This window comes from Emydura macquarii, unplaced genomic scaffold, assembly GCF_026122565.2.
Source record: "Emydura macquarii macquarii isolate MOO-44397 ecotype Brisbane River unplaced genomic scaffold, CSIRO-AGI_Emac_v2 contig_3062, whole genome shotgun sequence".
Taxonomy (NCBI): domain Eukaryota; kingdom Metazoa; phylum Chordata; order Testudines; family Chelidae; genus Emydura; species Emydura macquarii.
This window is the reverse complement of record NW_027133199.1, coordinates 3,356,455-3,380,608: the sequence shown is the minus strand read 5'-3', so window position 1 is coordinate 3,380,608 and position 24,154 is coordinate 3,356,455. Positions and strand designations below refer to the sequence as shown.

The window sequence follows — 24,154 nt, the reverse complement described above, 5'->3', positions numbered from 1 at the left end:
ATGTTAACAAATGGACACAGAAAAGCTGGAACACATACCTCATGTCAGTGGTAAAATTTTACACATTTTATAAAGGAATTTAATTTTCCCATGTACAGAAGAATTTTATGTATTGCTTCTAATCAATAAAATGAATGTAGTTCTTATTTGAAGTTGGCCTCTCTTTTTTAAGAAAAGGTGCCTTTCACATAGAATCCAACATCAAAAGGGTCTCCAATTAAGAAAACATTTTCTGTTGTGCTGAATTCATGTTACCTTACTGTGAGCTCTGACATTTTGTTTCTGTGGTAACCAAAATCAGCTGATTAGTTGGCATGGCAACAGAAAAGATGTAATCCCAGCAGACACACTCTAATCAATGCCCCCAGCACAGATGGTCTCCGGAGGATCAACAAGAAAGAGGCTGGCAGGCATTCAGCATATCACGTGGTAACTCTAGACTAGGCCAGGAAAAAGAAACTAAAAAAGAACATTTCTCAAACTAACCAATAGCTTTTTAACCCCTTCCTTGCATTGGTTAATTGTAAGCTATTCAGCTGGTTACATCGATGAAAAGTGACCACAATATCGCTTTTTATTGGACAGAATGTAGTTTTTCTAAAATAAGAATTCTTTTTTCCCTTTTCAGCTCTTATTAACAGACCATTTCTCAAACCTGTTCTTTTACTTGAAAATTAGTCTAAATTTATATGAATACATAAAATTAGTAAGATTATTTACTCAGTAAGAGTTTAAAAAAGCATAAAGTGAGCTTTAGTATTATACTTGTGAAGTATGGATGACTGAGTCATTGTCAACTGCAGAGAAAAAAGCATTTTTATTATAACAATATGTGCATATAGGCTACTACCATTTTTTAGTAGCATTGATCTCTGTAAAGTTCATTTATGTGAAGCTATTGGGAAATACAAAAATCACTAGCACTAAAAAACAGATCAACTACCATATTAAGTTTGAGTATAAGTAAATTTTATAAGAGTCTGGGTTAATTCTATGAGAGCACTGCTTAATGCTTTTCATTGTGTGAAGGGAAAAAAAATTCAAAACCTAAACACCAGAGTGAATTAACATGGTAGTTTGGATGTTTAGAACCTGATCTTATTATTACAGAAGTCAGTGGCAAAACTATCAATTGGGACCTTTAATCCCTTCTCTTATTAGTTTTAATTTACACCCTGAACCTTATTAAAATATTTCTGTTAATTTACTTCCTTTGGATTTTATTAAAATGTAGCATTTATTTAGTTCAATTTATCTTGGTTCAGTAAGATACTGAAGCACTTGTGTAACTTTAAACGGGTGAATAAACCCACTGAAGTCAGTTTTGACTACTTGGGCTTAAAGTCAGGTATATGCTGACATACCTTGCTTAAAAAAGAAAAAAATTATAATGTCTAATCTCATATTTACTCAGTACCACCTAATAAGGTGACCAACCTAACCAGGAAAATATAAAAATGCATAGCATGAGGATTATTGATGCAACGATGATCAAACGATTATCAGGACTGTTCCATACTATTGTATTAAAACTATTTAGAGAATTTTTAGCTTAGAGACTGTTCATCAGATCAAAGTAGGTGCCAACAATTGGGACCAAATTCTGACATGGTGTTAGGTGGGTGAGTTAAATTTAATGTAGTTACACGTTACGTGAGGTTTGAATTTTGTCCACTGTACCCATGCTGCAAGGGTACAGTTCTGCCATTGGGTACATATGTTGGGCCTCTATTGACTTCACTGGGAGCTGTGCATGAACATTAGAGGGCAAAATTTAGTTCTAACTCATTTTAGAAAAAGACAAGCAATGTTACTCTTTTATCCCTTGTTCTGCATACGAAAGGTATTTTATTAAGAAAAATAATGTTTCAATTGTATAAACATAAAAAAGAATTTACATTTTTTCTGAAGCCCCAATTGTATCTCCAAGTGAACTTTCTATTGAAGTATCAAGATTTATATTAGACTTCTCAACAGAACCTTCATTATTGGAGTGTGTATGGTGTCACTAAGACCCCAATCCAGTGAAGCCTTACACATTTAACTGTAAGCATGAAAGTAGTCTCTTGGACTATTGTTAAGCACATGTGTAAATCTTTGCAAGGCTGAGACCAAACTGCTGTCAGATGGAGATGAGACCTGCATATATTTAGCCCAAGGCAGATTTTGGTCCTAAGTAGCGTTCCACCTTTTACTTATTGTATCAACTGGGTACTATTTCCCCCTCTGAAGGAACAGCATTGTTGACAATGCAAAACAAATGTATTAAATCAGCAAAAGTATTTTTGAATGCTACAGATTCCAAAGAAAGGGCTCCACAAAACTGCTTCTCTGTGTAATATTGCATTAAATCAACTGACCTGTGCTCTGCCCTTTGGCCAAGTGCATCACAAAAGAGAGAAAAATACTGGAAATGACACAAATGTGATTAGAGTGCCATGCAGAAAGGACAAGTAGCTTCACTATTGCTTCCCTTCCATTGCATGTAGCCACACCTCCAGCCTAAGCTGCAATATACAAGCTCTTCATTGGTCAGGTGGCGAGGAGGGGTTTATTTAGCATACTTCCTTCTCTTTGGGGGGGGGGGGGGGCCAAAACTACTGATACAATACATGCATCATAAGCTCAGAGCCAGTAATTTCAGTGGATTGGGAACATTTCAGTAAAGCATTTGGGGATTTTTTTATTTTGTTTTTTGATCAGAAAATGTTGATTTGTGGAAACTAATTAGTTTTGTCCAAACTGTCTCAGGTCCAGGATGAAATTTGTGGTCAAAACACAAGAGAAAGAAAGAGACTGCAGAACAGCCAATAGCGTGATGGTTAGAGCACTCACCTGAGATGTAGGAGATACAGGTTCAAGTTCTTGCTTTGCCTGAGTTGAAGCAGGGTCATGAATGGGTCTCCCTCATCGCAAGTGAGTACCCTAACCACCAGGCTATTTCAGTCCTTCTCTCTTTCTGTGGGTTTTTTTGCCAAAGAATTCAAAAGGTCTTAGTTTCATTCCATGGAATAGACCCAAATGTTAAAACCTCAAACATTTTCACAAAACGAAATTCTTGTTTCCCAGACAGCCCTACCAATAATTTACTCTCAATGTGCTTTAAATATTGTCCAAAAGGCATGTGAGCATAACAAGCAAGTAAGTAGTCAGTGCAATCTGACGGAACAAGTTCTATACGATCAGACTACGCCATGAATACCCTATAAATGCTCAGTCATCACAATGTCAGCAGCCCATGCTCTCTGTCTACACTAGAACCTCACAAGTACTACATGCCAGGGAGGGACACAGAAAAGGCTGTGATAAATATCACCAGTCCTCTCCCTCTTGTACTTTTCTCTATTCAAAGAGAGATTTAGCCATCTGAGATTGTACAGATGCATAAAAATGAGAATAAAAGAGGACACCCCCTGCTAATTTAGCAAAGCATGCATTTCCATTCTCACTAACCATGGTTTATTGTAATTTTTCATTTGAAATGTGTCATTTAACTCCATAAGGTTTTTTTATTTTATTTTAATTTGGTATATCTAATTATTTTCTGTCTGTTTGGTCTTGTTTTTATAAGTATAATGCATCCTATCTAATTATGTGATTTAGCAACAAGAAGGATGGGGCCAAAGCATGAAGAAAACTCAATCTTCAGTCAGACATGGTGGACACCTACATAAGGCCTGATCCAAAGACTGCTGACATCAATGTGAATAATTCCATTGACTTCAATGCACTTTGGATCTGGTTCCTATTGTATTAAAGCACCAGCTGTATTGAGACTTCCCAATCCTGAATGGATAAAATATTGAAATAAAGCAGGTTAACCAAAATGTTGTGTAATAACAATGTAATAATTCATTGTTGTTTTAAAATGAAGATGAGATAAAGGTATTCAGGCAGCTGAAACTTAGTTCCTATAAGTTTGGTGGCTGTGATGGCCTAGTTTTATGTGCTTCTCTTAGAAAACTTCCTAGGAAGACTGCAAAAGGTGCTCACAAAGCTTTCCAGTCCTGTAACAAATAACAATAGTACAAAATCTAAAGGGATGAAAGTGAGGTATTAGAAATCAACTCAGCCTTTCAGAAAAATACAGTAGTAATTATACTTTGATACTCCCTGAAAAAGAAAAAAACAAAACAACTCCCCCCCCCAAATATGTTTTACTGAGTCTTTCCTGTTACCTTGGTAAACATGGGTTTTCCATGCTGGGTGACCATGGTGCATTGATCACAGTCCACTGTGATAGATGAGTTGTGGTATGACTCTTTTGAGTGCTTGAGAATGTAATACAGGTCTGTTACACCTCCTTCAAAGACAGTGCTAAAATAACGAGGAATTAGGGTCCTTCCAATGGCTGGGGGGAAAATACAAAGCAAAAATCAACCAATACTCTAGGTTATAACAAACACACCATGAATAATTTTAAGGGAAACTTTCATTTAAAGAATATATAGAACTAAAGTCTTCTCCTGTTGAAATAAAACAGCCTATTCTCTTCAGTAGGTATGGACCGCTGTTCATACAGTTTTTTTACACTGTTGGTGAACTAGCTCCTGTCTTCCTGAAAGTTTGGAGATTCTTGTTGTTGTTCAAAGGTTATTGCTACACAGGAGCCATGCTGTGCAAACCTTGTCTGAAACTTGGATGGTATATCCCATTTCCATAAATAAAGCTGTAAATAAAACTAGAGTGTATGTGTGCTTATACAAATACATGCATGCACAGAAACATATAACTCCTTATACATAGACTATGTACACATATATATTAATACAGTGTGTGTATATATATATATAGATAAATACAGTATATATATATATAGTCTGTTGAATGGAGAGAGGGCTATAGCAGAAAAACGAAAACCCTGTAGATTGAAAAAGGGCCTGGTAGTGGGATACAATATATAAGTGCTCAGCCCAAGAGCATCAGAGCCCACCTGTGATCACTTTTTCAATTCTGATGGAAACAGTTGTTTATATAATCTAAAATGGCTGACGAGGCACACAGAGTACGCCTGCACTGCGATACAAGACCTGCGGTGTGGCTGGGCCCGGTCAGCTTGGGCTGCAGGACTATACAATTGTAGCGTAGACATTCGGGCTCTGGTTGGAGCCCAGGCTATGAGACCCCATGTGTGGGGGAGGGTCTCAGAGCCCAGGCTCCAGGCTCAGCACAAACGTTTACACTGCAATATTTAGCCTCATTATCTGAGCCCAAGTCAGCTGAGACTTGGTGCTGTGGGTTTTCTATTGCAGTGTGGATATACCCTGACCACGGAGATGGTCCACATACGAAGACAGATCTGACCAACAGACCAGTCTGCATGTGTATTTTAAATTCCAACTCATAGACTTCAAAAGACAAACCCTGTAATCCCTACTTGGACACAAGTCCCATTGAATTCACATCACGGAAATCAATGGCAGTTTTGAATGAGGACTGCAGGACTTAGCTCACAATAAATAATAATGAGTTCTGAATGTTTTTCAGTTGCACAGAGTAGCAGCAGTAATAGACATCAAAGGGAAATGTGTTATGTGCAACCAATGTTTTCCTGCTACATTTTTGCAGATAGTTTGTCTGCCATCAGCAACTTAATTCAGCAAGACAATATTTTAGGAAAGAGTACTTTATAACAATATTCATATCAATATTGTATTTTCAGAATGACTTAATAATACTTTGAGTAAATTATGTTTTTCACCAGAAAAATGTTTTGCAAATATTAATTAATCCTCAACACCCCTGTGTCAATACCCCAGATGGTAGCAAGTAAAGATTACTTCCATTATATAGGGGGAAAAACCAAGATAGATTTATATGGGGGAGAGGGCAGAAACCAAGGCAAATAGGTTGAATGATTTAGTGTAAACCAATAGAGGAGTCAGTATCAGAGCCCAGATTAGATCTCATTAATTCCTAGCTCAGACCACTGAGTTTATATCTCTCTGTCTTGTTCTGTATGTTTTGAGGGTAATTTTAAAAAATTTACTTCCTTCCGAATTCTCCCTGCATAAGAACTTAAGAAATCTGCCCTAATTATGTATTTGAGAGTGGGCCTTGGGAATTAAATAGTATGACATTTTATAGATGACTAATTTTGTGGAAGTAGTTTATGTCTTTCTGCATTACTTTCAAAAATATCATATATACGTGTCTCAAGTCAATTGAATTGTGCCAGGAAATCCAAGGGGGTTTAATAAATCTCTCATTTTATTTTTTATGTTATAATAATACAATAGTACAATAAATAGATAAATATAGAAAATATCTAAGGCTCTGCTAAAAAGTTTTGCTTAGATATTGGACTTTAACATGGCTACGAATGCCTTTTACTACATTGAAGTTTTAAATGTAATTTATAAATATATACTGAAGCCTCTGGATATAGCTGATAAATCAATGTATAATATGAACAATTATTCTACAATACAAGCCCCCATAAAAAACCCACCCACACATCTAGTATGTATTAATGTTCTATAATATTTTAATTTAATTAGAGAAACTAAGGTCCAGTGAATCAGCAGAAGACTTTTCTAAAGCTTTAAGTAACAATTTCCTATGTTGCTCAATATGCTATATTGTAAAATGAGAAATTTACCCATCAAGTTAATTTCTTGCTCCCCTAAGGCTAATTAGCACAAATTAAGTTTCCTGCTAATCATCCTGAGCAGTTAATGCACAATATAAAAATCTAGGATTTCTACTGATTGCAATAAACGTATATTCACGTTACTTGTGCAATGCATGAATACAGTGAACAAATTTTAAATGCAATTTCAAAATAGTTTCATAGCTGGTTCCCAAAGTGGTCTGGTCACATTGTGCTTGCTTTCCTCCTGGTTTCCAGCTGCTACAACACATTAAAGAAAGCTAAAAATGTATTGAGTACTTTCCTGTTATTACTTTTCCATATAAGCAATGGCTGTGGTTGCCACAGGGATGTTATGCAGCTGTGTATGGAAGAGTGGGGGTTCTCACAATCATGAATGGGAAGGAAGGTGTCCCCATGACTATCTCTCTATAAAGATGTGTCCCATGCTGTGAAGGAGCGTGAGAACCCTTTGGCAGTACGCTGTCTGTATTTAAACACAGCACACATGCACGCACACACATAAATTATACATCTGTAAAACTAAAACTAACCAACACGAATGCCCAAACTAAACTAAAATCATAACCAGTTTTCACCACTCGGAAAGGTGCACCTTGAAGTGGGGTGCAGAGGGAGTGTCAACACAAACAATTAATTGAGCACAAAGCATCATCCATACTGCACACTGAGTGAGGCAGGAGTCCTGTGGAAAAAATAGTATGTGCTCATGTAATTAAAGACTGTATCATAATGCATATACACAAGAGGGATGAATTAAGGTTACACAGGCAACCTGAATTCTGGCATTTCCTAAGTTTCAAGTGCTTGATTTTGCAACCCGATTAATGTTCTTTTAATGTATTTTTGTGTATAATTTCCTAGGCTTTTAATAAAGCAAACTGAAAAAACAGAAATTCTATCATGTGGCATCATATCGGCACCCAGATTGCTCACCAGCAGGGTGGGAAACCTCCCGACTTCAGTATCTCCCCTTCCCACACCCAGAGGTCCTAATCTCCTTGGCCAGCCAGTATCAATTCCTCCACGTCTCTGTCCCCATCCCTCACTGGCTGCCAGTCTCCCAATCTCAGTCTCATTTCCCCACCCTGCAGCTGCTTGTCCCAGTCTCTTTGCCCAGCTAGTCCCAGTTTGCCCTCACTCTACACACTAGCTGTTTGCCATATTTGTCTCTCCTTCCCCCTTCTCACGTTGCCCCTACTAGTTGCTTGTACAGTCAGTCCCAGTATCTCCTCCTTCCCCAGCTCTTCAGCCGAGCTCAGTGTTTTTTCCCACCCATCCAACTGGCTCCCAGTTCCCTCCCTACACACATATCTCTCACCAGCTCCCAGTTCCAGTTTCCCCTCCATAGATCCCAGACTCAGTCTCCTTGCCTGACCAGTCCCAGCTTCCTCGCCTAACCAGTCACAGCCTGTCCTACTCCTGAGTCCTAATCCCAGGCTCTTTGACCAATCCATCAGGCTCCACCCTTCAACTCAATCAGTCTCTCTCTACTTGCCTCTTGTCCCAGTCTCATCAGACTATTTGTCCCAATTTACTCCTTTCCTTCCCCCCAATCCATCTTGTGTCCCCTCTGCACTTGATGCAAATGGTTTCCTTTTCTAGGCTATCTGGGCCACAATAAAGGGAGGGGGCACTGACAGCACAGGACGGTCAGGGTCCCTGCTCTCAGTTCTGGTGCCTGGCCCAAAGCCACTGAGAGCAATCATTACAAGCAAAGTCCTTCAGAGTCCCTGTAGACCAGGGACTCAGTGGGTTTGTGGGCATGGTGATTGCACAGTATGGTCTGCACTAGCTGTGAGGGGATGAAACATGCTTATGTGGATGGAATCTTCTGAGAGGTTAGCCGTTAAGTCCAAATTTCTACTAAGCATGTGTAAACAGTGATTTTTCAAAGGCTTATAACTTTGCCAAATTTGGGCAGATTTTCACAGGGACCCCAGAAGGCAGATCCCTGACATAAAGGTCACCTCTCTGCCAAATTTCAAGTCCCTACTCCAAAGAATGGGGATGGTACAGGATTTCAAAAAAAGGCCTCAAATTGTTTTAAATAGGCAAAACAACATCTTTTCCCCTAGCCTCAATCTTTGAAAAGGCTGAACCATTTTGGCTGAAAATTTCCAAACCATTTCAGCCTGAAGCATACACCCACTCTGGAAAATTTCAGCCCAAACAGTTAAAGTTTAGCAAAGTTATACGCAACTGAAAACAGGTACTTCTAATGGGAAGTGTCAGGCAACCTTAACAACAGGCAGTGCTGCCAGTCCTGCCTATAAGAATAGAATAGATTGTACGATGTATTCTGAGGACGGTTGAGCTCAATCCTCCATATGCTGGCACAATGCCAAGGGATATCATTGGTATCATCCCAGCACCCTTTAGAGGCCCTAAAATGGCCAGCTGGTGGCAGGGCACTACCCAAAAGAGGTGGCAATGGGCAGAAAGAGAAAGTTACATATCTTAAAGTAACTGGAGGTTCTCCCCCCAACCAGAATGTCACTGTTGTGATCAGTGGAGGTACTCAAACTGATTCTCGCCCAGTATGTGCTTGGTCTAAGTCAATAGGAGTCTATGGTCCTTCCATTGATTTCAACTGGCTTTGGATCAGGCTCCATATGATAAAGATTCCATATGATAAAGGGGAGGCTTTCTCTGTGATGGCCCCTCTTGTTGGTAATCTGCTCTCATTCCCTTTGGTCCAGAACCTCTTGACGTTCCAGGAATGTGCAGAACCCATCCCTTTGAGTGGGTATTCAGGGAGGGCTGAGACGGGCTTTGGTGAAGTCTCTGCATGGGATAGGACCTTCAGTAAGTCTGCTGACTGGAGACTGTTATGTGATTGGGCAGATGGGTAGGATCTCCCTGCCCTGGGTCTTCTTTATTTTTATATTGTGGTTTTAATGGATGTCAATGTTGCCCAGAGCCAGGGATGGGTGTTTTTTTATGTTCTGTTTTTGAAACTGGAATAAATAAACTGACTTATAGAATACATGGTAAGCTGGCGTGGCACTCATATTGGGGTGAACTGTGAACTTAGGGTAGTGTGCCCATCCCAAATTCATGTCAGTAAAACCTTTATATCACATCATGCCATATCTCTCTTTCTCTCTCTCACATACACTCAAACTCACAGACACAGGCGCGCACACATACACACAGAGTCTGTTGTGGGTTTGAAAAAAAAATATGAATTTGCTCATCCCTAGAAGAAGTTACCACCAGATCTGGCCAGAATGCAGGGCATTCAAAAGACAGAATCTCACAGAAATTCCACTGACCTTCTAAATCCAAATTTTGCTATCAAATATATGTGGGCAACTTTAATTAAGCTACCCACATGCTGTACCTACAGGCAGTATTTTGCACACATACCTGCCAAAGTCTTCAGTATCCACACTTGCTTGCTCTAATGGATAAAATTTGGCCCCTACCATTTAGACATTTTTAAAAATACATCATTTATTTAATATATATTTTTAGTTTTTATAATTATTCAACATCATATGTTTATCAGATTTTTTTCATTAACTGGATAAATTTAAAGGCAAGATTAAATTTATAATTCTATTACATAGACTGTGTTTAAACATCTATGAAAAATCTATATAATGTACCAACATTACAGTTAAATGTTACTACAGGAAAATATGCATTCAAAAATGTATATACCCAGTAGACCAGAATAGATGCTTACACAGTGAAACACTTAGTTTCTCAAACTTTAGCATTTTCCATTTGGGTACCAAGTAGTTTAAGGTCACACTAGCAACTCTATCATTACCAGATTTATAAGTGTCCTACTTCTGTTTAATGTTGATTCTGCCTATCCTTGATCATGCTACATCAATCACATAATTTCAGTTGATTTTGCATTTCAGTAATGCAAATTACTCGCTATTTGGAAACAAATTCTTGGATTCAGTTTAGTACTTCAGGCTCAATACAGTTTGGAGGAAAATTCAAGAGTACCACTAACACTAATAATTTATTAAGGATGCTTGATTTACTTAGCAAAAAAAATCTGTTCCTCCTACTATAGAATTAATGAACCTGAAAGATTTTCATCTATGGAAATGAAGGAAGTCTGAGGATCAAAGACTCCATCCACTTTGCTCTTGTACTAAGTTTTGTTATGTGACTGCATATGTAGGATGAGTTACATGTTGATACAGCATAGTTTTGAGTGACCACAATGTCTTTTACATCTTCCCTCCAACTGTTTCTTCATGCTCCATCTGCAACAATCTGGTCACAATTCATCTGCTTTCACAAAATCTTTTGCTCTAGTGTCCTGTCCTTAAACTTTGGAACTACTTCCCTGCTTTACAACTGAGTCTAACTCCAGTCGTCCACTCGGACAATATGTTTAGTGCCTTATCTACTCTCTCAGACAGCAGCACTGGCTAAAGTAAGCATAAAATAAAACATTACAGCTTTCGTGAAATTCTAAGTGCACTTGTCTTCCTTTCTGATTCCTTGTAATCTTTGACAGGGTTATTGGGCCAAGTGGATGGGGGGAAACTATAGATGTGTTATATCTTGATTTTAGTAAGGCTTTCAACGGAGACCCACATGAGATTTTCATAAGCAAACTCAGGAAATGTGGTCTAGATGAAATTACTATAAGGTGGGTGTATAACCAGTTGACAGACCATATACAAAAAGTAGTAATCAGTGGTTCACTGTCAAACTGGGAGGACATACACAGTGGGGTCGTGAAGGGGTCTGTCCTTGGATCAGTACTATTCAATATTTTTATGAATGACTTGGATAATTGAATGGAGAATACGCTTATAAAATCTGCAGATGACACTAAACTGGGAGGAGGTGGTAGCACTTAGGAAGACAGGATTCAAATTCAAAACAACCTTCAGAAATTACAGAATTGGTCTGAAATCAACAAGATGAAATTCAATAAAGACAAGTTCAAAGTACTACACTTTGGAAGGAAAAATCAATGAGCAAATACAAAATGGGGAATAACTAGATAGGCGGTAGTGCTGAAAAGGATCAGGGGTTATAGTGGATCACAAACTGTTCAACAGTTGTGAAAATGGCTAATATATTTCTGAGGTGTCTCATATGTAAAACATGGGAGGTAATTGTCCCATTCTTCTTGGCACTAATGAGGCCTCATCTGGAGTACTGTGTCCAGTTCTAGGCATCAATCTTTAGGAAAGATGTGGATAAACTGGAGAGAGTCCATAGGAGAGCTAAAAAATTGATAAAAGGTTTAGAAAACCTGACCTATGAGGAAAAGTTTAAAAACTGACCATGTTTAGAATTGAGAAAAGACAACTGAGGCACCTGTTAGTCTTCAAATATGTTAAGGGCTATTACAAAGAGGATAGCGATCAGTTGTTCTCCATGTCCACTGAAGTTAGGATATGATGGGCAGCACTCACTGGAGTTGTTGCTTAGAGGTTCGAGTCCTAGGTCTCTACTCGCCCCAATGTCTCTCACTGGCCACTGTAACATCCATGGTGATCTGCTTTTTGGTGGGCGTTGACCCAACCCTCCAACCAGGTCACCAATTAGCTGCAGCCCTTTCTGGAGTAGTGGAGTCCCAAAGGAGCAGGGGGAAGATCTTCAGTCTGTTTTGCGACCCCTGTGGGTATTCAGTCACAGACATGGATTTTGCAAATTCTTTATCCTCTTCGGGTTTCCCTAAGGGAGATCCTGAAAGAGACTTTTGTACGCACTCCATAACAAGGAGCCTGGACCTCACACTCCACTGGGCTCTGGCCTAGAGTCCTGTGAGAAGCAACCATGTCCAGCACCTTGGAGTGCCTTAAGACTGCCTCCCTGGGCCACTTCTTATCCCAACAGTCTTACAGTTTGACATAGCAGCAAAGAAAAAGAGTGTAACTGAAACGTCAGCTCTGCTGACTCAGCAGACAGGCTCTTTCTCCTGGAAAAGGTTTTTGTAATATCCTTCTTCAGGAGCTCTTGGGGTAGGTCTCACTCTCCCTTCCCTATTAGGTTCCTTCTGAGGTGTCTGGCTCTCTTTTAAGCTTCAACTATAGCTGCAGCATGCTGTGCAGATGGGGATGGGCAGGGCCGCCCAGGCCCAGAGTTGCTCCTTGACCCCATCGGTTCTGGTGTGGGGTTATACCTCCCACCACATATGACAAGAAGTAATCAGCTTAATCTGTAGCAAGGGAGATTTTGATTAGATATTAAGAAAAATTTTCTAAGTAGGGGAATAGGCATCTAAAAGAGGTTGTGGAATCCCCATTACTGGAGGTTTTAAAGAACAAGTTAGACAAACATCTGTCAGGGATGGTCTAAGTATACTTGGGTCCTGTCTCAGTGCATAGGGCTGGACAAAATGACCTCTTAAGGTCCCTCCCAGCCCTACATTTCTATGATTCACTGAATACCATAGAGCATTCTGATTAATTTAATCTTTTCTGCCAGTTTTAAATATGGTCAGGTTGTTTGCAAGTGCCTTTTTTTGTACAGTAATTAAGCATACTGCCGAGTTTGAGAGTTTGCTAAACTACAGTTTACACTGATTTCGCCAAAGGTTTTGTCCATGCTGTTTTGATTCAGCAGGTAGTATATTCCTTCCCTGTCAAAAGTGTGCAACATCTTCACCAGCTCTGCTGTTGTTTCTTTGCAAAACTCTTAAGTAAGGAACAAATCGTTAGTTTCTTTTCATGAAAATGAGATCTCTCTTCAACTCTTCATGGCTGGCTCTAAACACTCGTTCTCATAAACACACACTCTGAAGACAACCTGGCAGCACAATCTTAATTCTGCCGTCCCTCAGAAAAGATTCAATATTTTATTTGTTTTGATTTAAATAAAAAGATGCCTATACAAAGCTCGAGGGACCTGGAGATATAATGAATACGACAACAAAACCCCAGTAGCATTAAAATAATCGTCCATTAAAGGAACTTTGCCAGCCAGCCACCTACCAAAAAAAGGTCTCCTTTATGCCCTTTTATCATTTTGAGAAAAATATCCTCACCCCCCTACAAAAGCCCTATCAGACAGATGTCTTTTGCAGCATACTTGTAAAATCACTAAATTGGGGTATTTTGGAACAACGGGAAGCAAGTTCTAGAGCCTTTGCAGAAAAAACCCTACCAAATGCCTCTTCTCTTTTACACTGAGGAGTATCCAACTTGGGGATCAGTTCTGACTGCGGCTGTGGCAGGGTGGCTGGGGAGAGAGGCAATCTCGCAGATAGGCCAATCCCAGGTCATTTAGGGCGGTTTAGGACATAACCTACACCTTGAACTCCATCTGGAGACCAATAGGCAGCCATTGCTGCCTGCAAATCTCTGGGCACTGGCAATGTATGCACCTCGTGAGATCTCTGCTCAGTAAGTAAGCTGTTGCATTCTGCACCAGCTTCAAGACACTGAGTGGTTTTAAGTGTCCCATATAAAGTGTATTACAACAGAATAATATGTTAGTAAGGTTGCAGTCTTTTTTGTTAAGCTTACCAATCAGGAAAGGATGATATGACAGCTCACATGGCTTGGCATTTGAACAGCTGAGCTAGGTTTCTGGAAACTCACAATGGCCTCTCCCTACTCCAGATACAGAATTCAAGATTTCTAATTGAAGATGGATGTAGTTTTATAGCCTGCAACTATTCCGGGAAGAACTGTGAACTAATCATTTGCCCACTTTCCATTTTAAAAAAAATTACTGTCAATTATTAATTTTACATGAACAGAAAAACCTATCTGAGATAAAAAAGCTTCCGTTTTAACATATAAAAATCCATATTTGGAAAACCATAACCATCATTCCCTAGTAAAGACCTAATATCTCAAGTTTCTTCGTGGGGTTCAGTAAAATGTTCAAAAATACGTACTTTTAACAGAATGCTAATATAACTAGCAAAGGTGTTGCCTTAATACAAACACAGTTACGATTTGGTCTGTGAGTATTGTCTGTATTAATTAGTCTGTTTGAAGAAAGACTATTTTAGCTGACTTGGTTCAGCAACTTCCTAGAAGAAAGTTTCAAAGGCAAGCCAAAGAAGTTATCCACAGCTTTATGACACACAACTGTCAAAACATAACAAACCACAACCAAGCTCAAGTAAAAAATGACAAAACACAAGACCATAAAAATGATCGAGATTGTGCAGGACAGGAATTTTAGAGGAACAAATATAATCCATGCCAGCACATCGTACCAAAACAACAAAGAAAATGATACCAGATAAATGATCTGAAGAAATAAGGACAAAAACATAAAATTCAAATGACAGCCTAACCAAAAGGGCTAAACAAAAGACAGGGAACCCATCCAATTTTACTAGATCAAACAGACATCTATCCTTTGACTTTAGTTGACTTCAGCAGTATATTAAAGATTGCATTACACAAAAATTATGTACATGACCAAGCAAAGTGACATTAAGCCAAAGTGATAGCAGTCATACACTCTCTGGTGCCGTGATCCCGTCACATATCACAAGCTAACTGGAGTTGGGCTGGTTCAGAATTTAGATGGGAGACCTCAAAATCAATACTTGACTGCTGTAGGAAATGGTGTGCTGTACTTCTACACACTACTAAAGGGCTACTGAATTGTAGTGGTGGGTTAAGGGACCCATACACATTTCCTCTTTCATTATATTGGGCCAGCTCATCATCTGATGTAAATTGACATAGTTCCATTGAAATCAATGGAGCATGCCAATTTACACAAGCTAAGGATGTGGCCATTATGTGTGGGATTCTTCAGGATGAAAAGCAATATAAACATTCAATTTATAACTATGAGAGTAGGCAATCAAGCCACAAGAGCCCCTCTACCAGATTCACTGGAGCAACCACGTTCTGGAACCAATTTACAATATGTCTCCAAACATAGTTCCCTGCGTTATTAATTCCCAGTGTCTACTCGAAGCCATGCTGATATGCTCTGGAAGATTGGGGGCCATGAATAAAGAATCCTTAACTCTACTCTAAATAAGTCCTCACCATTTATAGCCTTTGTGTGGGAAGATGTATTACTGACACACTATTACTCTGATTGGAAAGAGAGAGGGAGATGTCTTACCAATGCATGCCCTTAAAAATATCAAAAAAAAAGAAAAAGTTGAGGGCATTGTGAAAGCAGCGTGGAGGCTTTCACCTCTGACGCTTTTGTTTACATCCACATCAAGTCAGTATCAACCCATTGTTATCAGCTGCTAATTGTTCACGAGCCTTTGTGAAATGCATTTCTGGTCTCAGTCCAGTTCATAGCAGACAGATGTGCATATCACAAAATCACTATCACTTGCACTAAACTTTCCAATTGGTAAACTCAAGAGAGCTTAAGGATAGAAGGGACACACAGACGGGATGACCTCTTCAACTCTAAGATAGATCTTTTCAGGTTAGAACTGAGATGTTGGCAAGCAGTATGGGAAGGAAGTTTGACTATTTTGTGGACAGACAACTCTTCATGCTCCAGGACTGTCAAGCTTCACATTCAGTTTACAAATACTATCAGAAAAACATATGTCCATATCTGCATCAAGGGGCACATTATAGTGAGGAGCATGTATGGAGAACTTGTGGGAAGTAAGGGGTTTCAAGCAATCTGATAAAAGATCTGCAAGAATTTCTCAAATTCATAAGACTGCAGTGAGCATATATGGACTGATAACCAGTGTGATTTTTCTGGTAATTTATACTGTATACATATGAACAATATCTCACCAGTATATAACATCACTTGTCAGTCACGTATATATTTTATAACAACCAGAACACTTTTTTCCCACCCACATAGCTGTCAGTGGTTAGCTTTGATTTCTTTTTCTACTGCAAAGCATTTTTTCTTTTTCTTTCATTCTTTTTCTTTTTAAAATGTTAATGGACGTTAACTGCACAGAAAGTCAAAAAATGTATTCAAGAACCTAGACAAAATAATTAGAAAAAATGCTCCATAGTTTTAAAATGTTCTGTTGTTTTAAATATGAAGATTGTTTATTACTTAGAGAGCCAGTGCACTGCTTTCAGCAATACAAATCAAATTTCTGACAAAACTGTGTCAAAACCACGTTCAGTGAAGAGCAAGAAATGTAGCAGGTTTATATGCTTCAGTCAGAACATACATTGCACGCCGTTTCCAATAAAATCTTATTCAGTTATACAGAAATAAAAGTATGCCAATAATGAGCTTCATTGTAGGTTCTGTAATAAATCTGTACTAATGAGGAAATGACCTCTTCCTATGTTTTTCTTTCCCTTCAACTGTGAGATATTTTCCATGTATCATATAATCATTATTCTATCTTCTTTCTCTATATTTGTCACAACAATTGACTGTAATTTTTGGAATTGATATATGTAAGGAACAGTGACTGTGAAAGTTTAAAAAAAACAATGGATAGACAACTTCAGAAACCCATTATGCTCACAATTTCAAACTATCAGAGTCATTTTAATGAAAGAAGTATTTTTACAAACATTTTTTGGCTCGAGTTTGGGAACATTTCATTATGAATTCCTATCAGAACACACTTCCCTCAGGGAATTGGAGAAATTCAAGATGGTAGATTCTCTTCACTTGAACTGGGAACAAAAGCCATCTAATTTTCAAGGGTGTGAGATGGACATAGGACTTGATACAATGCCAATACAAATAATGGGCAGCTTTGTTGACTTCAATGGAAATTGAATCGGGCCCATAATTTGACCTGGAGGGGTCCACAAGTGGGATGAAATGAGAGACACAAAATATTATTATGCAGGAAATATAAAATGCTGTGGGATTTGTTTCTTGAGACTAAATAACTCTTTTTATAACCTCTGTTTCATAATTCTTTATTTCTGATCTATGTAATTTTCAACAATAAAAATGAGGGGACACCAAATTTGTGTGGAACACAGATGTCTTTGGGGCAATAATGAATGATGTATTTTGAAATTAGACACACTTGAGAGGCATGCTCAGGCCACACAAACACAGAAAGGAGAGCTTCTTTGTTAATTTTTTTTGGTTGAGTAGTTGAGTAATTGAGTCTCTCACATTACTAAGGATGGAACAGTAATTTCCCCAAGTTGTCTGCAATTTGACCAATGCTTCAGAAACACAAAAATTATGTTCTGCCCATGGCCATGTTGTTTGCCTCTATTTGGGGCACAACTGAATATTTAACAGAAGTGACTACACATTTCTTCTGTCCCCTCCTCTGGCCAAACTTGGAGGAGGGGAAATGAGGACCTTCCCAACAGACCAACCTATACTGGGTCTTCAAAAAGCCTGAGGTCCAATTTACATAAATTTACATACTGGGTGTTGGAACGGTGCTGAATCACTATACAGTATCACAGTGGATAGGTTGGATGAGCCTGAGTGCTAGAGGGTTCTGAGAGCAGGGCCTCATAGCACTAGACTGTGGAAAATCACTAAAAAGGCCAACCTTGCACTTGGCATCAATATGTGTCACAAACGTTTGTCCAGATCTTGTGTAAGCAGCTACGCTGATGTGGAAGACCAATAGTCATGGTCAGCCAATGGCCAGTTTGCCTGGTGTGTACATGTGGAGGCGGGCAATGGCGAACCTGGGGCTAGCTGACCTGGGTCAACTGACCCTATAGAATGACGTGACATCAGGTGCCTGGAGGGGAGTAGTTCATGATAAGTAAATATCAGCCAATCCCTGCAGCCCCCTCCCAAATTATGAATTAATTGGGATATGCCACAATTCGCTGGCAAAGTATATTTTGCATATTTTTGGGACATGTGACGTCTTTGGGAAGAAGGTATAAGTACTGGGAAGATCACATGGTATCTAGCTTCTCTATCTATATCTCATATATCCAAGAGGGTCAGTGATACTGTGGGACAGAAGAAGGATTAAGACCAGAAGGCCTCGGGGTAACCTAGACCCTGCTCCGAGGGATCATAGGTCAGAGTGCCTCGGGGTAGCCAAGACCCCACTACGAGGGACTCAGAAAATAGACCAAGAATCTGAGGTAACCTGAAGGAGGAAGAGATAGTTTTCACCTAGGAGTGGTAGCTATCATACTTTGCTTACGAATCAGGATACTGTGTGGGGCCAGCATAATTACTGAGGGTTTATGCTTGGGAAACTGAGGCTTAATAAGGAGAGGCATTGTATGGTCCTTTCTATTTGCCTGTGATATCTGCTTTTCAATAAACAACAGCTCTGCATTGAAGATATTGACGTTTGGTCTTCACTGGCATGGTCACGGGGTGCTCAATTGTGGGCACATGTATTGATCTGAATTGGTCCCCAGTTTAACACTGGGACTGTTGGCAAATGGCCTTTTTTATTAAGAAAAAAAATTCCTCCTCTTCAGAGGCACATGGCAGGGGCTGTTTCCCCATGAGGCAACTTGAGTGGAAATTCCCCCTCTGTCTGGGTGGGGCTGAGCTGTTCCTTCTCCCTCTGTTATTTCCTTCTATCTCACTCTTGAGTACCTTATTTCTGTCTCCACCTGCATTTTCCTCCCCTAGGGTCCCTCCTCCATTTAGCCTCCTTAAAACTCAGGCTTCCCTTTTCAAATCACAAACCCATTCCCTGAAGAATGTGTTTGTTACAATTTGTTCAGTATTTAAATAGGCTAAATAAATATGTCATAATTAGTTGTGTTCTGAGAACTCTTATTAATAATAATATTTTGGTACATGCAAAACAACAGATTCCTGGGAGGACTGCTGCTCAAGACCTCAGAAAAGGTGGCATCTCAAAACTTCAGTGACTGTGCTGAAGTGGTGAAGAGAGCTGGCAGCAAATGATATCCCATAATGAAACATTTTGTTTACTGCACCAAGAGCAAAAGTCAAAGTATTAGGGAGGATGTACAGATTTTTATTTTATTTTATTTTATTTTTTAAACCGATAACACACTGTGGGGGAATTAAATACAGGAAACTGAAATGCTCTAAAAAAATTACACCATGAATAAAGGGTAGATTTGATCCATATGTCAGTGTTTCTCTATGATAACTTGAACCCTAAAATGGAATCTCAAGCCTTTGCTCCCCAAAATATTACTTAATTTATCATCATCTAACTCTGAAGAGCTTCCGAATGAATTGGAAAGTACCTACTATGTTTTCTATCCTGTTCTATGGCGTGTAGCAAAATAGGGGCAATCATTCATCAAGTAGCAGTTGATTGTTTTCACTGATGTTGCAAAGATGTATAGGTAGGGACAAAATAACAGAAGGATTGCTTTGTTCTCACAGCTAAGACCTGGTGTACACGCAGTTTTTATACCGATACAAGTGTGTTAATTAGTTTTACTGGGTACAACCACTGGTGTGGATGTAGTTATACCAGTATAAACGTGCTTTATACTAGTACAGCTTATACCGCTTCTTGTACAGGAATAGCTACACTAGTATAACTGTGTCCATACTAGAAGATCTATGGTATAGTTAAAGCAATAACTGTTGTGTGTAGACAAATCCTAAACCCTACAGTTTGTAAAGGTTATTTAGTTCTGATTTCAGCAAAGGCAACTAATTTCTGGCAACTAATATGACTTGAATGGATTAAAAATATAAATTTAAATTTTACAGCAGGATATATGGCTATACTCTGTCTGTACCTCTTCTCACCCTGGATTCACACCCCCACCCCCCCCAATGGCTGATATAGTTTACTGTACAACTAATTTTTCATAAATTTAATCTCAACAGCTGATTATTATTCTGAGGCTGGAATATACATATTTAAAGTAGGCACTTTATTCGCCCTCATACAGTCTTAGGGCACACACTAAAAATGGCATGTGGTTAGCTGATGAATCTTGTACATCTTGTTGCTCTAATGACAACTTATAGAGGACAGTTAATTCATGAGTATTGGTCCACTTTAACTAAGAAGAAAATTTGCCCCAGAAGTCATTTGTAAAAATCCTGACCCTGGAAATGCACGTGTAAATGGAAGGGATGGTTAAATAATTGCAATAATAAAAATAAACCTCAATACTGAAATCCTTACTCAGGCAAATCTCTCATTGATTCTAACAGGACTTTTGTCAGAATAAGGACAGAGTACTCTGATAGCACTCTATAAATAGTTCCATAGGCAAGAAATCATTTAAAAAATGTAAACCTGGTCACAGCAACAATGCTATAAAAACACGCTTACAAAAATATATGCTAATAATAGAAGGGCTTTGATGCAGGGAAAGGGGAAGGCAACGGCTCTAAATCTGGAGGCACTAACAGTGGTTATAATACAAAATATTTTGGAAAAAAGTGTTTAGATGTTGTTTACTAATTTAGTTATGCTACATTTTTTGTCTGTCCAGTTAAAAGATACAGTTCTAGTACCTCCCCACCCTTACACTTGGAAAATATTCTTTTTGCTATAATACATATTGAGTAAAATTATATTTTCATTTAGCAATATTTGCTAATTTTTAAGCAATATTTTAGCAATAAGTGGCTTGCAGTATTATCACAATAACCAAGGCCATTCAATAATAAATAAGAAGTTATTCTTAATTTTTATGGTATCTTTCATCTTGAAGAATCCCAGAGCACTTTATTACTTTATGACTAGTTTACAACACCTTACAAATGTCTGATGTCAGCAGGACTACTCGAATGAGTGCTTACAGGATAGAGTCCATAATTTATACACAGGGACAGTCTTCACTGCAAGAAATTACCCTGACAATATTGTTTTCTGGGAGGCAACCACATCAAGGAATAGAGGATGTTGACAAAGAACATAACCATGTGGCTAGTGGAGGCTGTTCTCACATGGCTGGGTTCTCAGACAACCCCTTAACTTCCTTTGGCAGTGACCATTATGAAGGTCTTCAGTGCTCCAGCCAGCTCAAAACAGCAGAACAGAATTGAGTGCCTCATGCTGTACAATGTCCTATATGATTTTTGCTGTTCAATTAAATGAATAATTTCCAAGTAAAAATATTTGATCTTCCTTTTTCATTGTTGATTTTTGGAGCATACGCAGTACAAGGCCTATGTACCATGACCCTGAATTACAAGGTATTTGCACATACACAAATGTTAAACATTTGAGCAGTCAATTGTAGTAAACAGGACTACTCACATGTTTAAAGTTAGGCACGTGATTAAGTACCTTGATGAATCAGAGCTCAGACTGGGACTACCTCCAACATCTTAGCCCATTTAGGACTTTATAGGTCCAAACCAACATCTTAAGTTTCACCCAGAGCATATCACAAAGCATAGATGAGTGCTCATGGTAAAGATGCTCTGCTATGTAACTGAACTACCACAGGCTGCACCAGCTTCCATTTCAGTTGGTTTTAGACCTAGCCCTTTGAACAACACACTGAAGTAGTCTAACTACAAGGTGATAAAAACATGGCTGACAATTGCAAGGTTTTCTCTTGGCTGTATGTAAAAGATAAAAACTGGCCAGATTGCTACTGCTACTTGTGCTGGTAGCAGCTAGGACTCCAACCAGATACCAAGATTGTGAATCTAGCCAACAAATGGCAGACACACACACTCAGTTAAATGGAAACATTATTCTTACCATATCCTATGGTTGCTCCCCCCAGCCAAACAACATCACCTCAGTCTTGTCTGGATTCAGTCTTAGCCAGATGGCTCTCATCCATGTACCATTCTCACCCAGCCACTGGGTAAGGTCACTGAGTGTTTTGTATGGGTCAAATGAAATGGAGACCTAGACTAAAAAGGGTAAATGGGATGACCAGGGTAATTATAGACCTGTCAGCCTGACACTACTGATTCCTAGCAAGATAATGGAGCAGCTCAATTAATACAGAATTAAAGCAGGGTAATATAATTAATGCAAATCAAGATGGGCATATGGAAAACAGATTCCCATCAAACTAACTTGATTTTTTTAAAATGAGATTACAAGTTTGCCTGATAAAGGTAACAGTGTTGATGTAATATACTTAGACTTCTGTAAGGCGTTTAGCTTTGTACTGCACAACAGTTTGATTAAAAAACTAGAATCTAAAATTAACATGGCACACATTAAATAGATTGAAACTGGCTAAGTTCTTATAATGTAACTGTAAATGGGGAATTGTTATCAAGTTTCATGCTTCCAATGGGATCCCACAGGGATCGGTTTTTGACCCTATTCTATTTAACGTTTTTATCAATGACCTAGAAAAAAACATAAAATCATGACTGAAAAAGTTTGCAGATGACACAAAAATTAGGGGAGTGGTAAATAATAAAGATGACAGGTCACTGATTCAGAGCAATATGGATCGCTTGATAAACTGGGAACAGGCAAACAATATATGTTTTAATACGGCTAAAATGTTAACCTATACATCTACGAACAAAGAACATAGGCCATATTTAGAGGATGGTGGACTCTATCCTGGGAAGCTGTGACTCTGAAAAAGATTTGGGGGTTGTGGTGGATAATCATCTCAACATGAGCTCCCAGTGTGATGCTGTGGCCAAAAATGTGAATGTGATCCTGGGATGAATAAATAAGAATCTCGAGTAGGAGCAGAGAGGTTATTTTACCATTATATTTTTGCACTGGTATGGCTGCTGCAGGAATACTGTGTCTCGTTCTGGTGCCCACAATTCAAGAAGGATGTTGATTAACCAGAGAGGTTTCAGAGAAGAGCCAAGAGAATGATTTAAGTATTAGAAAAGAGCTCAATCTATTTATCTTAACAAAGAGAAAGTTAAGGGGTGACTTGATTACAGTTTACAAGTATCTACAAGGGGAACAAATACTTAATAGGGGGCTCTTCAATCTAGCAAAGAAAGGTATAATACAGTCCAATGGCTTGAAGTTGAAGTCAGAGCAATTCAGACTGGAAACATTTTTAATGGTGAGTATAATTAACCTTTGGAATAATTTACCAAGAGTTGTGGTGGATTCTCCATCATTGGCAATTTTTAAATCAAGGTTGGCTGTTTTTCTAAAAGATCTGCTCTAAGCATTATTTTGGCAAAGTTCTCCAATCTATGTTACACAGGAGGTTATACTAGATGACCAGCATGGTTCCTTCTGGGCTTGGAATCTATGATCTTCCACTATCCTTGCCTATATGCACCTAAAAATAATCTGGGATAATAAATTAGGCTGCAAGTATGAACAAAAAGATATGAGAGATATTATACAGTTATCAGAATACAAAATTAAAATTGATGGAATTCAAGTGACATCACAGACCGTATTTCACTATTGCTCAATTATATGAGCCTACTGTAGGCCTATACAATGACAGCCTCTTTTGGAAATTGGTGGACAAACTGGATAACTATGCACTTATCTTCAGGGAATACACTAAGTTCGGCAAAATGTTGATTCCATGTTTTCACTGTAATTAATATAGCAGTCTGCTTCATGCATGTTGGCAGACTATATACAAATAGATGATGGGAATAAATAGGAAAAATGGATTAATGGTGGCAAAAAAAAGTAAGCTAAAGGCACTGGAAAGATCTTTGAGAACCAACAATTAAGAAATGGATTGCAGATAATGGCCAGAAACAAACAAATCAAAACCAATAACCAAAAACAAAAGTATGGTCTGGGAAATGAACCAGACTACATTAATGAAAACATGGAAACCATTCCATTGA

The 24,154-nt window shown here is 38.6% G+C and overlaps 1 protein-coding gene across 7 annotated transcripts in view; it reads right to left on the bottom strand.

Moving 5' to 3' along the window:
• Positions 1 to 24,154, bottom strand: part of LDB2 (LIM domain binding 2) — a 434,337-nt gene that overhangs the window by 58,701 nt on the left and 351,482 nt on the right. For all 7 annotated transcript variants that reach the window (XM_067530323.1, XM_067530319.1, XM_067530321.1 and 4 more), the window contains one exon: positions 4,179 to 4,351. In XM_067530323.1, coding sequence (XP_067386424.1) covers positions 4,179 to 4,351 — 173 coding nt within the window. The remainder of the gene's footprint in view (positions 1 to 4,178; positions 4,352 to 24,154) is intronic.